Source organism: Pollachius pollachius (genome assembly GCF_949987615.1).
Source record: "Pollachius pollachius genome assembly, contig: scaffold_452, whole genome shotgun sequence".
Lineage (NCBI taxonomy): Eukaryota > Metazoa > Chordata > Actinopteri > Gadiformes > Gadidae > Pollachius > Pollachius pollachius.
Genome location: NW_027641172.1, coordinates 615 through 17,185, shown reverse-complemented (window position 1 = coordinate 17,185; position 16,571 = coordinate 615). Strand labels below are relative to the sequence as shown.

The following is a 16,571-nucleotide window of genomic DNA, read 5'->3' as shown; positions in this document are numbered from 1 at the left end:
AGCTGCCTTGCCTAGGGCCAGGGGGGAGGAACACGCAGGATTAGTGGGAGCGCCCACCTAGGTTGTCACGCTAGGACTTTAAGCCGAGCGGTTAGAGGGGAATGACGGCAGGTCAACCCAGACTGGGGGAGCAGAGCCAGGCTGGGAGACAGACAGACAGACAGACAGACAGACATAAAGATGGGACGAACGCACAGACAGCACAGGGCAGAAGCAGACATACAGGACAGACAGGAGGACAGAACCACACATAAAGGACAGACAGGAGGACAGCAAAACGGTACAGACAGGCTAGCACACAGAAGGACAGCAGCAGACGTGCAGGACAGGCAGAAGGACGGAAGTAGAGGGTGCAGACAGACAGACAGGGTGCAGACAGGCAGACAGGGTACGGGACAGACAGACAGACAGAGAGACAGACAGACACAGACAGACAGACGGGAGACAGACGGGGTGCAGACAGACAGACAGACAGGATGCAGACAGGATGCAGACAGGCAGACAGACAGGGTGCGGGACGGACAGAGAGACAGACAGACAGACAGGGTGCCGTCAGACAGACAGGGTGCAGACAGACAGACAGACAGGGTGCAGACAGACAGACAGACAGGGTGCCGTCAGACAGGGCGCAGACAGACAGACAGACAGGGTGCAGACAGACAGACAGACAGACAGGGTGCCGTCAGACAGGCAGGGCGCAGACAGACAGGCAGGCAGACGGACGTGCCTGTGTGTTCTGGTTGGGGATCTGCAGCAGCAGGGCGAGGTCGGTGAAGTCGAAGGTGTCGTCCAGGGCCAGCAGAGAGCCGTGTACCCCGCTCTCTGTCAGGTTGTCAGCGTACTCCTTCAGGCCCATGTTCTGCACCCAGCACATCACCCGCTCGTTGGACCACACCATCACGTCTGCAGGGGGGGGGGGGGGGAGGTGTCACTGGAAGGCATTGTGCAGATCTCTCCAGTGTGTGTGTGTGTGTGTGTGTGTGTGCGCACGCACGCGTGCGTGCGTAATGGAAGGCATTGTGCAGATGTTTATCTGTGTGTGTGTGTGTGTGTGTGTGTGTGTGTGTGTGTGTGTGTGTGTGTGTGTGTGTGTGTGTGTGTGTGTGTGTGTGTGTGTGTGTGTGTGTGTGTGTGTGTGTGTGTGTGTGTGTGTGTGTGTGTGTGTGTGTGTGTGTGTGTGTGCGCGCGTGCGTGCGTAATATATATATGTATATATATATTATATATTTACATCATCTGTATATCTCTCTCAGTGAATGTGTGCGTGCGTGCGTGTGTATGTGTGTGTGTGTATGTGTGTGTGTGTGAGAATGTGTGCGTTAATCACGTGTGTATGCGCACGCACGTGTATATCTGTCCATGTCTTGTACGTCTGTATGCATGTGAGTGTGGGTAACGTGTCTGGTCAGGTCTCAGTAATGTTGTACATTTGTGGCGCCCGGGGCGGGAAAATGCTCTGAGACACGCAGGGGTCGTACACGCAGATACCGCTCCTGATAATGACGAGGGAATGACGGAGCGTTCCTGAGTCTCAGCGATCACCACGCTACTCTGTGAGAGCTTTGTCGCTACGCACAGCATCAACACACACCGCGCGCCAACATCACAAGAGTGTGTGTTTGTATATATATTTATATGTGAATATGTGGACGCATGTGTGAATGTGTGTGTATGAATTTGTGTGTGTATGGGTTAATGTGTGTGTGTGAATGTTTGTGTATGTGTGTGTGCGTGTGTGAATATGTGTGTATGGGTGAATGAGTGTGTGTGAATGTTTGTGTGTGAATGTGTGTGTGTGGATGTGTGCGCTACGTACAGCATCAACACACGCTGCACGCCATTATCTCCACGGATGACTCAACGTTTGCTCACGATGTTTGAGACACGCCATCTGAATATTGTTTTGTGTATTTTTCACAAAATGGTCTTGATCTGTGACGTACTCGCTCTGAAAGCCCGAATTCACATTTAGGGCGCTCTGTCCTGGGAACCTCTGAGAGTGTGTGTGTGTGTGTGTGTGTGTGTGTGTGTGTGTGTGTGTGTGTTTCTGTGTGTGATTGAGAGAGTCTGTGTCTGTGTTTGTGTGGGTGTGTGTGTGTGTGTGACTGAGGATGTGTGTTTGTGTGTGTGTGTGTGTGTGTGTGTGTGTGTGTGTGTGTGATGGCGATTGAGTGCGTGTGTGTGTGTGTTTGTGTGATTGAGAGTGTGTCTGAGTGTCTGTGTGTCTGTATGAGATTGAGAGAGCGTGTGTGTGTCTGTTTGTGCGATTGAGTGTGTGTGTTTTGGGGTTTGTGAGTGTGTGTTTATTTGATTGAAAGCGTGTGTGTTTGTGTGATTGAGAGTGTGCGTGTGTCCTTGCCCGTGTCTGTGTGTGTGTGTGTGTGTGTGTGTGTGTACCTTTGTTGTGGAGGAGGCTCTCCTCCCTTCGACGCTCCAGCTCCTTGCGGTCGTAGTTGAGGCGCTTCAGACACATGATGCCGTAGTGCATGCTGACCCTGGGACAGAAGAGGCAGCGGGTCAGTGGGGGTGGGGGGCACCGAGGGCCCCCCGGGGCGACACGCAGACGCCGGGGAACCGCTCGGCGACGTGGCGGGCCGTATGTCACTCAGCGGCGATGAGCGACGGACGAGACAGAACGGCTCGGCGGAGGCGTTAGGTCAAGAGAGGCACAAGTGTGTTTGTGTGTTTGTGTGTGTGTGTGTAGGTCTGTGTATGTGTGTGTGTGTGTGAGTGTGTAGGTCTGTGTGTGTGTGTGTGTGTCTGTGTTTGAGTGAGAGAGTAAGTGAGTGAGTGAGTCAGTGAGTGAGAGAGTAAGTAAGTGAGTGAGTCAGTGAGTGAGAGAGTAAGTAAGTGAGTGAGTCAGTGAGTGAGAGAGTAAGTAAGTGAGTCAGTGTGTGTGTGCCTGTGAGTGAGAGAGAGAGAGAGAGAGAGAGAGAGAGAGAGAGAGCGTGAGCGAGTGCGTGTCTGTGTTTATACGTGTATATCTGCGCGATTCTGTTTGTGTGTGTCTGTGTGTCTGTCCGGGTGTGTGCGTATGTGAATGCGTGTGAGTGAGTGAGTGAGCGAGCGAGCGAGCGAGCGAGCGGGGCGGGGCTACGGACCTGTGGAAGCTGTCCACCATCTTCAGCTGGCCCCTCAGCTCCTTCTTGGTGAGGTGGTCCAGCATGCGGGCGTCCACCAGAGACTCCATAAAGTAGGAGCGGTACTGTGGCAGGCCCAGGCTGGGCAGCCAGTCGTTGCCCACCCACTCGTGGTTCATGTCCCCGTACGCCAGGATCTGGGGGGGGGGGGGGGTTGAAGAATCAGCGGTAAACGGACCGCATTTATCCAGCGCTTTTCCAACCCGTGGCCACTCAAAGCGCTCGACAATATCGCCCAACATTCACCCATTCACGCACACGTTCACAGAACGACGGCGGTTTCAAACACGCAAGGCGACAGCTCGTCAGGAGCAGTTGGGGCGAGGCGTCTGGCTCAGGGACACCTCGACGCTCGGCTAGGAGGAGCCGGGGATCGAACTAGCAACCTTCCGGTTACCGGCAAACCCGCTCTTCCTCCTGAGCCGCATGCCGCCCCGAAGATGAAAGGAAAGTGGAAAATAAAGGCTTGAAGGGGTGAGCGGTGATTCACGGTCGGCCCGGCCGCCTGTTGAACATCTCCTCTGTGGTTCTCTCCGTCGGTTCCCCTGCTCTCCTCGTTAGAGAGCTTCGACAAAGGGGCCTTGAGAGAGTGGTTGGAGGAATAACGATTTCCCTGCTGCTGCTTTTTTGTGTTTCGTGTGGTCGTCGTGGCGACATTGGAAGAAGAAAAGAAAAAGAGAGTGTGTCATCGCTCACCTGATCCCAGCTGAACTCTTTCAGCTCCTTGGTGGGGGCAGGGAGAGAGAGAGGGGAACACACAGACAGAGAGAGAGAGAGAGAGAGAGAGAGAGAGAGAGAGAGAGAGAGAGAATGCAATGGAGGGTAGGCTTAGCGAAAGAAAGACAGGAAGAGGGAGAGAGAGCGAGAGAGAGAGCGAGAGCGAGAGAGAGAACAAGGGGAGAATAGCGGCCAAGAGCAGCAATGAGAAACGCAGGATGGATGGAGTGATGGAGAGATAAACGGAGAGGCAGATGAGACGAGAGGAGGAAGGGAGGAAGCGAAGGGGGGAGAGGACAAAGGGAGTAACGTTGTGTTAGTGAGTGGGTCAATTAGTCAGGAAGCAGTTCACACTGATCCACCAATCAGAGGGAGAGGCTCAACACTATGTTCTGGGCCAACGAATACACAGCAGTAGAGGAAGAGATAGAACGAGTGAGAGACAGAGAGAGAGAGAGGGATGGCAGACTCAATATAAATGTCAATCATGCCAAACAGAGCCCTGATTGGAGAGATTAAATATGAAAACAGAGTGAAGGACAATCAGTGAAACAGAGCCGGTAGGAACCTGGGAGGGGGAGAAAGACAGACACAGACAGACAGATGGACAGAGAGCTAGACGGAGACAGACAGACAGACAGACAGACAGACAGACAGACAGACAGACAGACAGACAGACAGACAGACAGACAGACAGACAGACAGACAGACAGACAGACAGACAGACAGAGAGAGAGAGACTAACCGGAGGCTTGGTGACTGCGTTCAGCGTCTCCATCTCTGCGTGGGTCATCCACACATTACTGGTGGACTGTTGGCAGAGCACAAAACAGAAAGAGTTCCCCATCAAAGACACGACATGAGCCACACGCAAGCACGCCCATGACGACACGGGCGACACGGGCTGGGGGAGGGGGGTGGAGGTGGCGGGGGGAGGGGTAGGGTAGGGTTGGTGCGGTGGAGGCCATAGAGGACATAGAGGAATAGGTAGGCGGTTGCTTGGGGCCCTGATAGTAGTGGGGCGGAATTTTTTTTTTTTTGTTTTCTTTTTTTTTTTAACTACACAAACAGAGACGAAGCACGACGAGTCTAAACGCGAAAATAAAATGAAGGGTTAGGAAAACGGTTGGGAAATAAAGTTACCGAAGCGGCTGAAATAACAGAAAAAAGTGAAAAGACGCCGGTAAATATTTGGCAACGCTGCCAAAGATGGCACGTTACGGCTTTGTTACGGCTACTGTTGGGGGTACAGACAAGAACAACGTCCAAAGCGTTGAACACGCCGCTACAGCAGCTAGCTGTGAAGTGGCGCTAGGTGAAGACCTGTGAGAAGACGTCAATAAGTGGCGTCTCTGTGTCCGAAGCAGGTGATCTGGAGAACAATCTATCTTTTCTCTCTCATAGACTCTCTCTCCCTCATACTCTTTTTCATACTTGAGATACACAGACTCGATGATTGAAATGTCAACCATCCTACAAACAGTGCATCAGTGCAACGCCAATTGCAACGTCACTCACACATACAAAGTCAATTATTCATCAAGTACATGCGTAGGTTGGCCTTACCTGCCAATCCACCATTCAGTCGGTACTTTTTTTTTTCTCCGTTCTCTTTTAAAGATCGGGTGAGGTGGGCCCCATGCATATCTTCGCCTTGGGCCCCCAATTTGCTAAATCCGCCACTGGGTAGGTGGTTGATGGAGGCTGTGGTGTAGGGTGGTTGGACGGAGGTGGTGGTGCACGGGGTAGGGTAGGTATAGATGGGTGGAGGCTTTTGTGGTGTAGGGTAGGTGTGTGGTGTTGGTGGTGGTTGTGGATGAGGTAGGGTGGGTTAGGTGGCTGGAGGCGGTGGTGGACGGGGTAGGATAGGGCAGGAGGGTGGAGGCGGCGAGGGTCTCACGGAGCGTGTGCTGGCAGGGGCAGAGGGGCTGGTCAGGGACACCATCTCCTGGATGGCGAGGCGGAGCTTGAGGCGGTGCAGGGGGTTGCTGATGCCGATCTCGCGCTGGATCTCCGTGTCCGACAGGTTGGCCATGATGGCGCCGCTCTTCACGTTGGCGCGGCAGGCGGCCACGTACCAGGCGGGCATGCCCACCCACAGCTAGGGGGCGGCGGAGAGCACAGGCCTCGTTGAGACACACTTGAGGCAGAGGCGTGTGTGCATTGTGGTACAAGTTCACAATTCACAAGAGCTAGCTCAGCGTTCGGTTCACACAGGTTAAAGTCAACTAGTTCGCGCTCGTAGTCCGTCTGTAGTTCACAATTATGAATTGCGAAGTTCAAGATTCGAATTTCGAAATTCTTTTTTAAGTTCACAGTCCCAGAAAATGATCTGGTCACGCTATTTTTTTCATTTTATTTTGTCTATTCTATTACTTTTCAGTAGAACCTCAAAACTAAACAATGCCGCTTCCCACTGCCCAAACTAAATGATTTACTGGATACTAGTAGAGAATCAAGACGACTTTTAAAAGCCAAGAAAAAACAATGCGATTATGTTAACCACTTGAACAATTGGTCATATTATGCAGAAGGTGAAAAACCGAGCTCACCGCAGCCGCCGTTCCATTATCAACGGTTCCGTTCAGTTCACTGCTCACCCAATATAAGAGCACGTTCAATGATCGCTGCTCTTCCAGCGCGTTATTGCCCAACACCAGTCATGTTTGCAGTACCGCCACTCTGACTCGTGAGTGGTTGTGTTGTTTCATGGGGCTTTGACTAAAAGCCCAATAAAACAAATCTCTGTTCTCTTGAAGAAAGGACTAATAAAAATACCATATGTCAGAGTTTAGGATTTCAAAGCGGGAAACTGAAAAAGGAGATTGCTTGTAAGCATCGGAAAGGTTTCGATTATTTTAACTAGCTACATCTCAAACTTTATTGTTTTGATGCATCCTGCATTTTATATTCTCTCTGTTTCATTGCCTTTGTAAAGCACTTTTTGTGGCTTTGTGTACAACACATGCCATTCTAATACATTTTGATTCACAGATTGATTGACACAAAGTGGATGCTTCAAAGACGCCACGATTATCACTTTAGTTTGCATCTGCATTGCAACTGTAGCCAGAGAGTCTGACACTGAGGCCATGAAGTCAGCCTGACCGACTTTTTTATCCACATCCCCCGTAGTGCATTGCAAAGAAACCTAGTCTCTCCCGCCATGGCTGACTACAGCCACGGCCACTCCTAAACCCTCCACGATGTTCCCTTCCACCCAATTTTGTTTCCTTTGCTGTTGCTACCAATCATGTGAAATTTCCCAATAAGACTCTGTGGGGGGACGTGCGACGTCTGGCCTGCAGGGGGAGTATGGGCAGGTTGGGAGCGCACGGGATTGGCTGGGGGGATTGGACCTGATTGCGAGCAGGTGTCTGCACTCAGGCCAATCAGGGAGTGTGTACTTATGTGCCTGCTTTGTGTTGTAGTAAGGGAGACCGAAACCCAGGAGCGAACGGACCACGGAGATCCGGAGCGATCGGAACCTACCCCGATCCACCGAGAGACGGCTCTGAACGGACCTTTTTGTTGTATTTGGAGTATTTCTGTTCCCGGTTAAATCAAATAAACCGATCTCCCGCTGAGAGAACGACAACCCTGCCTGCTCGCATTACTGCGAACCCGTTACAGACTCAAGCACGCCCTGAACCTCATCGAACGTGCTCTTGGGAAATCGCCGCCTGTATCTTCCCACGATCATGCTCTAATAATTCGGGAGTCGGAAGGGCCCCGTGAAAGAAGTCGTTTTTTCCATGGAGGGCCGCACCTCCAGCCAGGACACCACCGTGGGACCGTCCCACGAGGCGAAGGGCAGGCCCTGGCGGCACGCCTCCTCCAGCAGTTCGTGTCTGCAGGGAGACAACAGGTGTCAGGGAACGCCCCCCGTCATGACTCATATGACCCCTCCCCCCCCATCATCTAACACCCCCATCATGACTCATGTGACCCCCCCCCCCCCCGTATCCCGGCTCTGTGAGCTCTCACTTCTTCTTGCTGCGACGGTCTTTGTCGGCAGGGCCCAGGGTCCCGGTCTTGTTCAGACCCATGGCGTCCCCGGACGCCTGGTCCTCTGACGGGGTCGAGGCTGAGGGACACACACACACACACACACACACACACACACACACACACACACACACACACACACACACACACACACACACACACACACACACACACACACACTGAAATCATGACGTCAAACAAAAACGGAACTCGTCGGACGTTCTCCAACGTACGGGACATCATCTAGTTCACTTTCACCGGTGAAAGAAAGGAAAGCGAACGCGGCGAGCGAGCAAGGGGACGCCCGTCCTCATTTCGGCTCGGCTCGGCTGCCGTGGCGACGCCAGGACGCCAGGCCTCCAGATGAAAGGGGCGTGTGAAGGCCGGTCTGATTGAAGCCGTGTGCGTCCCTCACAGAGGTCTTTGAACCAGCCGTGAGAGCCGTCATGTGAGGTTCTCTGGGCTCGTTAAGAGGAAAATGGCCCCATGTTTGCGGTCTCCCTGCTAGCGGTTCACGTCTGCGCTCGCTGTGATGTTGAGAGGGCGGGCTCTCTGGGCCGTGACGGACAGGACAGGGGACTGACAGACGGAGTGACGTGTGGCTAAAGGACCGCAGGGCGGGAATCGAAGCCGGTGTCGCCACTAGGCCGGCATGACGATGACAAAAATGATCATGACGATTTATTTTCCCGATTTGGGTTTCCGATTAATCATTGCTAGAGATTTCAGAGTCAATTTATATTCTGTAATGCCTACTGCGTCTATAAAGAAGAATATTAGAAAGGTAATCTCTGAGTTTTAGCAACCGGGTTAGTTTATTGCAGTGGTATGGTCCCTGGTTACCACACTCAGCGCGTAGAGACCCTCATTAGCCTGATCTCTGATTGTGCGTGCATGCTTGCGTTTGTGCGCGCGTTGGAAAAACAGGTCAGGTCATCAGGGGTTGGGCACTGAAACAAGGAGCTCGACATGTTGACCTAAATCATTTGTTTTCTCCCCAAAACCTTGACGTTGGAGGGAATACAGATTGCATGGTTCTTCGCGTTGAGCCGCAGCACTGTTTCATGAGAAAGCAGCTCCAATCACCTTTAATGAATCCTACATAACGAAAGTTTGACTGGTGGAGGTTTGAGTGGTGGAGCTTTGACTGGTTGACTGGTGGAGGTTTGACTGGTGGAGGTTTTACTGGTGGAGGTTTGACTGGTGGAGGTTTAACTGGTGGAGGTTTAACTGGTGGAGGTTTGACTGGTTGACTGGTGGGGGTTTGACTGGTGGAGGTTTTACTGGTGGAGGTTCGACTGGTGGAGGTTTGACTGGTGGTGGTTTGACTTGTGGAGGTTTAACTGGTGGAGGTTTGACTGGTGGAGGTTTGACTGGTGGAGGTTCGACTGGTGGAGGTTTTACTGGTGGAGGTTTTACTGGTGGAGGTTTGACTGGTGGAGGTTTGACTGGTGGTGGTTTGACTGGTGGTGGTTTGACTTGTGGAGGTTTAACTGGTGGAGGTTTGACTGGTGGAGGTTTGACTGGTGGAGGTTTGACTGGTGGAGGTTTACCCAGAGAGGAGGAGCCCTCGCGTCCGGGCTGACCCATCCTCCCCTTCTCCTTCTTGCCGAACAGCCGGCCGATGGACGACTTGATGCTCTTCTTCTTGCTGGCCTTGTGGAGCGAGTCCTGGCTGCTGTTGGAGCTGCTGCCGTCCGCCGAGAGGCTGGGGGGGGGGGGAAAGGGGAGGAAGAGGAGGAGGAGGAGGAGGAGGAGGAGGCGGAGAGAGGAGGCGGAGAGAGGAGGAGGAGGAGATGCAGGATGAATACAGTACAGAACAACCTAAACAGGTATCATGCAGGACATCTCTGGAGTCCATGTATTAGACCTACAAGGTTTGCACCCTTCACGAGAACTACCTAAAAAACCATATCATATACTATACTAACGCTGTCTATTTCTTTTAAGATGGTAAAATGTAAAAGGAATATGCTAAATTAATCTATTAAACATATTAAACTTGGCAGGCTACATCTCAAGCTGTGCTGCTTTGATGTATCCTGCATTTTATATTCTCTTTGTTTGGTTGCCTAGGTTTAATGAACAACACAAATCGTTCCCATCGGTCGGTCGGTTGCCGTGACAACGGGCTGGGCCGGCCGTACCTGCGGAACTCGCGGGGGTCGTCGAGCAGGGCCCCCGGGTGGGTGAGGGTCATCCTGTCCAATCGGAGGGCCCGGGGCGTGGTGGGAGGGGTGGAGTCCAGCAGCGCCAGGGAGCGCTCATCGCCCTGGTTCTGGAGCGGGGGGGGGGGGGGGGGGGGGGGGGGGGTGAGGAGGAAACAGTCCATATTTGGCACATTGGGGGCGAGGCTAGAATGGTCGACTTGCGATAATCTAGGGGTAATAGTCACACAATTATTTTTATTGAAATATTATTATCCACCAGGACCTCGGAAAAAAGACATAATATGAACGCTGAAATGACCTGATATGGCCAGTGTGGTCCTAACCGAATGAAGAAAAAGATGTATGCCTTGGCATTATGAGAATGAAATCACTTTTTCTTCCTGTTGACTAAGAATGTTAAAGGCTGATACTCACTACAGTAAACCACCTAAATGCTGCTAGAGGAGCTACATGCTAGCCTCTAATGAACCACCTATAGACCGCTAGAGGAACTACATGCTAGTCTTTACTGTGAACCACCTATAGGCCGTTGGAAGCCTTTAGGACGTTAAAATAATTTAAGTTATTTAGTACAAAGAAAATAAATAATAATCGTGTAACAATTTAGCTGTTAGTCAATTTGAGTGACAGCTCCTCGCTGTTTGTTTTTTAAATTGTTTTCCTTTCTGGTTCGTTGGTATCAGGACCTGTCAAATAGGGTGGAATTCCCTCAGGCGCCAGTCGCCTGGCGTCAGTCAGCATCTCATGAGCAGTGGAAGATGTGATGGCACCACTGTTATTGACGATGTTGTCTCAGATGCCTTCGCCTAACTACTCGGCCAACCCGCTTTGGGATCCGGTTCTCGTATTGGCAACCGATGAAAACATGTAACATGACATTGCTGTTGTTGTTATTTTAGCAGACCTGGTATGTGATCTGGTTTTGTGTTTGGCGTGGCGTTGCGTGACTTGTGTGTTCTGTTTTGTGTATCTTTGTATTAAGCCTTTGCTGTGTGTGCTGTTTGTGATTGTGCGTTCTTTGATTTGACCCGCCTTTGAAGGGACTGCAGATGCTATTTAGCCTCAAGCTATGAACGGTTAAATCAAATAAATAAATAATAATAAATAATGATTCCCTTAAACTTTAATTTAGTTTTCTTTAAGCGTGGCAATTAGCTTCTACTCCTTTACAGCATCATGATGGGCTGTTTACTCCCAAGCAAAGAACTCCACACGTTGAAATCAGATAAGGAAGTGCTTAAAGTGGTCATGAACGTTTGGTAAAGGGGTGATATCACGACACCAGGTGTGAGTGTGATCAGCCATTACAAGACGCTTCAAAATCTGCATTTCCCTATGTTTCAGTGACGTCACGGGTGGGCGTGTCCACCGAGGTGTATGCTGGATAGGGCAAAGGGCAGATTTTCCAACGGCTTGTAATGGGTGATCACACGCACACCTGGTGGCATGATATCACCGCTTTAACGGCTCTAATGAAACATGCAAAACAGTGAATTATGCACCCACACGCACGCACACACGCGCACGCACGCACGCACGCACGCACGCACGCACGCACGCACGCACGCACGCACGCGCACACACACACACACAGACCCAGGTGTTACCTGTCGGTCGTTCTCCCGGGCGGGGGAGTGGGGCAGGTGGGGGCGGGGGAGTGGGGCAGGTGGGGGGTGGTGTGGCCGGAGCTGGGGGGCGAGGGGGAGGCCAGGGTGGAGGAGGTGATGGAGGAGGGGATGTAGCTCCGCCCGGTGCTGTCCCTCCCCAGGGAGGAGGGGGGCATGAGGGGGTCGTCCATGGCAACCACCCGGCTCTCGATCTCCTCCGCCCGAAGCTCCGTGTTCTCCTTCTCCTCCTGGATCAACCTGGGGGAGGAGGAGGAGGAGATGTTTGGTTGAAGCAGGAGGAGATGTTGGAGGGGGAGGAGGAGGAGGAGGAGGAGGAGGAGGAGGAGGAGGAGGAGATGTTTGGTTGAAGCAGGAGGAGATGATGGAGGGGGGGGAGGAGGAGGAGGAGGAGGAGATGTTTGGTTGAAGCAGGAGGAGATGATGGAGGGGGAGGAGGAGGAGGAGGAGATGTTTGGTTGAAGCAGGAGGAGATGATGGAGGGGGGGGAGGAGGAGGGGGAGGAGGAGGTGATGTCGGGGTGGAGGAGGAGGATAGGAGGAGGAGGAGGAGGAGGAGGTTGTGTTGTTTGGTTGGAGGTGGAGGAGAGGGTGGAAGAGGAGGAGAGGGAGGAGGAGGTGTTTGGGTGGAGGAGGAGGAGGAGGAGGAGGAGGAGGATATGTTAGATCAACTTCACTGCTCCCTGAGGGCGACACGAATTCGCCACAACAAACCACGAAACCACCGGGACAAAACGGATGCACCACATTCAGTCAGTGACAGCCAATCAGCGATCAGAGAGCAGCAGGTGTTCAGCAGACCTCTGAAGGGGAACAGTGGTCTGCTGAACACACTCCAGTCTCCAACAGAACACCCAGCAGAGGACTCGTTCTCATCCTCTCTTTAATGAGGTCATCGGTTGGACCCATGTTGAGGGCTTTGATTGGACAGGCTTTCTTTATTAGGCTCGCCCCCGGTGCCAATAAGGCTGCAGGAGATCACTCAGCACTATACTTTGGGAGCACAGATAAGGAGGAGGAGGAAGGAGGAGAACAGAGACGATAAAAAGAGGAGCAGTGAAAGGGGAGCGGGGGAGAAGCGGGGGGGAGAGGGGGGAGGTTTTGAGGGGATTTTGTCTAAACTTAAAGTGGCTAAGCTTGGGAGGCTTAAGCGGACAAGGGAGAGGGTGAGAGGGTGAGAGGGTGAGAGGTGGATAGAGTGAAGTGCCGGTGGCGTCACGCCTGGTTCAGAGAGAGGCGCTGCAGATCACAGCAGAGCTAATCTCTTTAACCCGCGCCTCCCTTCACTCAGTTCATCAGCTCAACCGGGAGTGAACCCTCCTCTCTCCTCACTCATCAACCCTGTTTGTTTAGCCTCTTCAGGGCAGATCACGGCCTGGAGGGGGGGGGGGGGGGCACTCAAAGACATCTCAGAGCAAACCACAGACAGGCAGAAGCAAATTAGAATGAGGATTATGTTTACTCCTGGATTCCTGCGACTGCCTTGAAGCTTTGGCTCCAAACGGGTTAGTGCGGTTGAGTTAAATAAACATTTTCCTCTTTTCACATTGATTAGACGTCACTGGAAGCAAACTAGAGATCGGCGTGTGTACATCGGCTGGTTGAACTGCTGTTGAACATGCCGATTTGGACAGGGTGCACTGTAGTCTCTGCTTCTCTGTGTCCTGGTAGCCCTGTTTGAGCGGTCGTATAAATGCACATAATGCCTCGCATTCTCAGCAAGTCTGGCTCAAACTGGTTCATCTTGAAATAAACCGATATATAGTGTAAGTCTGTGACATTACTGCCCTGAATCGTTTTGTTTACGGATGTTGGCGACCTAAGTGAGTTGATTCGATCTCTGCAGCGTCCGCACATTCACAACGACTTGTGAGTACATTTTCCACTAGCACATGCACGCAGAGGCATCTCACACGCCTGGAAGGCTTTTGAGGACACACACATCTTTTCCAGGCTGGATTTGTCCAAACCCCATTTGGTGTGGCCATTGTCAAACAAAGCGTATCTGTAATAATGGCCCAGGTCAGTCCTTTTAATGGCCTTCTAGCTCATAAATGAGAATGTTTGACCAGCGTGGTCGCCAGATCCTCAGGATTTATGGGAGGGTCCTGTTGCAACCCGCAAACCGGATTTACAGAGCCTCTCCGGGATCTGGCCGGCCTTTTAAATCTCCTCCATTAAAACGTTGAATCCTCTCCCTCCCGGTTCTCCACGAGCCAGCGGACCCTCCGCTGGGGTCCTCCTCTGTCAGTAAGAAGCCTCTGGTGTTCATGGTAAACGGACTGCATTTATACAGCGCTTTTCTAGCCAGTGGCCACTCAAAGCGCTTTACAATATCGCCCAACATTCACCCGTTCATGCACACATTCACACACCGACGGCGGAGTCAGCCACGCAGGGTGACAGCCAGCTCGTCGGGAGCAGTCAGGGTGAGGCGTCTCGCTCAGGGACACCTCCACACTCAGCAAGGAAGAGCCGGGGATCGAACTAGCGACCTTCCAGTTACCGGCCAACCCGCTCTACCTCCTGAGCCGCCCAGTCTACAGCGTGGCCCCTTGCTGGTGTGTGTGTGTGTGTGTGTGTGTGTGTGTGTGTGTGTGTGTGTGTGTGTGTGTGTGTGTGTGTGTGTGTGTGTGTGTCTGTGTCTGTGTCTGTGTGTGTGTGTGTGTGTGTGTGTGTCTCATGTCTAGTGTGGGGGGGGGGGGGGGCTTTACTTGATCTCCTTGTTGATAGCCTCCAGCTGCTCCTGCAGCATGATGGCCAGTGTCTGTACGTCCGTCTGTCCGCTGGGCGACAGCAGCTCCGAGCCGAACATGTTGTCGCGGTCGTCCTCGTCGTCCGAGCACGCCACCTCCAGGCCCGGGTCGAACCCGGACACCATCAGCGCCCCACTGTCCCAGTCCGCGTACTGGGAGCAGGAGAGAAAAGAAAGACGAAGATTAGAGCCAGATGTCTGTTTATGAGTCATCCCTCCATCCTTCATCTGTCCACCTTAACCATTCATGCATCCATCCGTTTCTCCTTCACCCATCCTTTAACAGCCGGGATTGGGGGGGGGGGGGGGGCGGGGACTGGAGCTGATTATGGGTCTAGGGCAGGAGGACTGCTGAATGGTCATTACAGTCATTTGCCGGGTCTCACACACACATACACACACACACACACACACACACACACACACACACAAACACAAACACATGCACAGATACGCGCAGACACACACGCATGCACACACACACACACGAATGCACACCCACGCACGCACACACACTCACTCACAGACTATTGATATTAGCGGCAATTTAGAGTAGTGTGCAATTACCCCAGCTGGCTGAGGACAGAGCAGGAACCCAAAGCACGGCTGTAGGGAACTAGATCAACCTCTACGTTTACCTTTACATTACGGGCATTTAGCGGACGCTTTAGTCCTTTTAACGGCCGACAATCATTCATGCACACATTCACACACACACCGACGGCGCTGTCAGTCACGCAGGGCGACGGGAGCAGTCAGGGTGAGGCGTCTCGCTCGGGGACACCTCGTCACTCAGCTAGGGGGAGCCGGGGATTCGAGCTTGCAACCTCCCGGATCCAAGTCAACCCGCTGTACACTCTCACCCTGCTGGACGAGAGGGAGTGTGTGGGGGGAGAGGGTCTCTCACCCCCCTAGGGGGAGAGGGGTGTGTGTTGGAGGGAGTGAGGGGGGGGGGGGGGGTCTCACCTCCCTTGGGGGAGAGGGAGTTTGTGGGGGGGAGAGGGGGGGGGGGGTCTCACCCTCCTAGGGAGAGGGAGTGTTTGTAGGGGAGAGGGGGGCTCACCTTCCTTGGGGGAGAGAGAGAGGGGGGGGGTCTCACCTTGGTGGAGTCCTCGCGGGCTGAGCTCCAGCGGGCCCGGTGGCTCCTCCGCACCACGCTGCCGGTGGCGTTGCCGTAGTGGTCCAGGTGCGTGGTGAAGCCCACCGGGAGGGAGCCCCCGCCGTGGGCGAACCTTAGCTCCAGGGCGCTGCCCGGGAGGGAACGGCTGGGGGGGGCAGAGGGGGGCGTCAGTGGGAGGGGGGTATCATATATATATATATGATATTGTACCTACGTTTGTGTATAAACACGACTGTGTGATTAAGGTTGTGTGTGTGCGTGTATGCGTCCGTGTGTGCGCGTAAGCGGGACGTTGTGAGTGAGGTCGTGCGGGTGCGTGTATGGGTGTGTACTTGCGAGTGTGCGTGCGTCTTGCATGTAAACAGGATGTTATGATTAAGGTTGCGCGTCTGCGTGTATGGCTGTACGCGTGCACGTGCATGCGTGCGTATCTGTGTGCACATGGTGAGCTGATCGCTCGTTTGGGGCAACACATTCTTGGGTTCCGTTAGTGCTTGTAACTTCTGATTAGCGCCGGGTGACTCATCTGTAGTCTGGCAGTTGAGGCTAACCACATCGCTAACAACACGGGGCTATGTGTAGCGTTTAGAGGCTGCGTGTAGCGTCTAGCTGCTGCGTGTGGCGTCTAGCTGCTGCGTGTAGCATCTAGCTGCTGCGTGTAGCGTCTAGCTGCTGTGTGTAGCGCGTAGCGGCTACGTGAAGCATTTAGCGGCTACTTGTAACGTTCAGCGGCTACGTGTGGCGTTTAGCGGCTACGTGAACCGTTTAGCGGCTACGTGAAGCGTGTAGCGGCTACGTGAAGCGTGTAGTGGCTACTTGTAACGTTCAGCGGCTACGTGTGGCGTTTAGCGGCTGCGTGTAGCGGCTACGTGAAGCGTGTAGCGGCTACGTGAAGCGAGTTGCGGCTACGTGAAGCGTTTAGCGGCTACGTGGTGCGTGTAGCGGCTACGTGATGCGTGTAGCGGCTACGTGTAGCGTCTAGCTGCTGCGTGTAGCGTCTAGCTGCTGCGTGTAGCGTCTAGCTGCTGCGTGTCGC

The 16,571-nt window shown here is 53.1% G+C and overlaps 1 protein-coding gene across 1 annotated transcript; it reads right to left on the bottom strand.

Moving 5' to 3' along the window:
- Positions 1-723: 723 nt before the first annotated feature.
- On the bottom strand, positions 724-15,680 carry LOC307091723 (liprin-alpha-3-like; the record flags this gene model as incomplete). The annotated part of the gene is given in 14 exon segments (XM_079759372.1): positions 724-903; positions 2,398-2,495; positions 3,102-3,277; positions 3,837-3,863; positions 4,603-4,668; positions 5,758-5,958; positions 7,627-7,708; positions 7,845-7,944; positions 9,419-9,573; positions 10,013-10,143; positions 11,644-11,700; positions 11,703-11,901; positions 14,375-14,568; positions 15,515-15,680. Coding segments are annotated over 14 exon segments (1,832 nt in total), but the record flags the coding sequence as incomplete, so codon positions are not given.
- Positions 15,681-16,571: the final 891 nt, after the last annotated feature.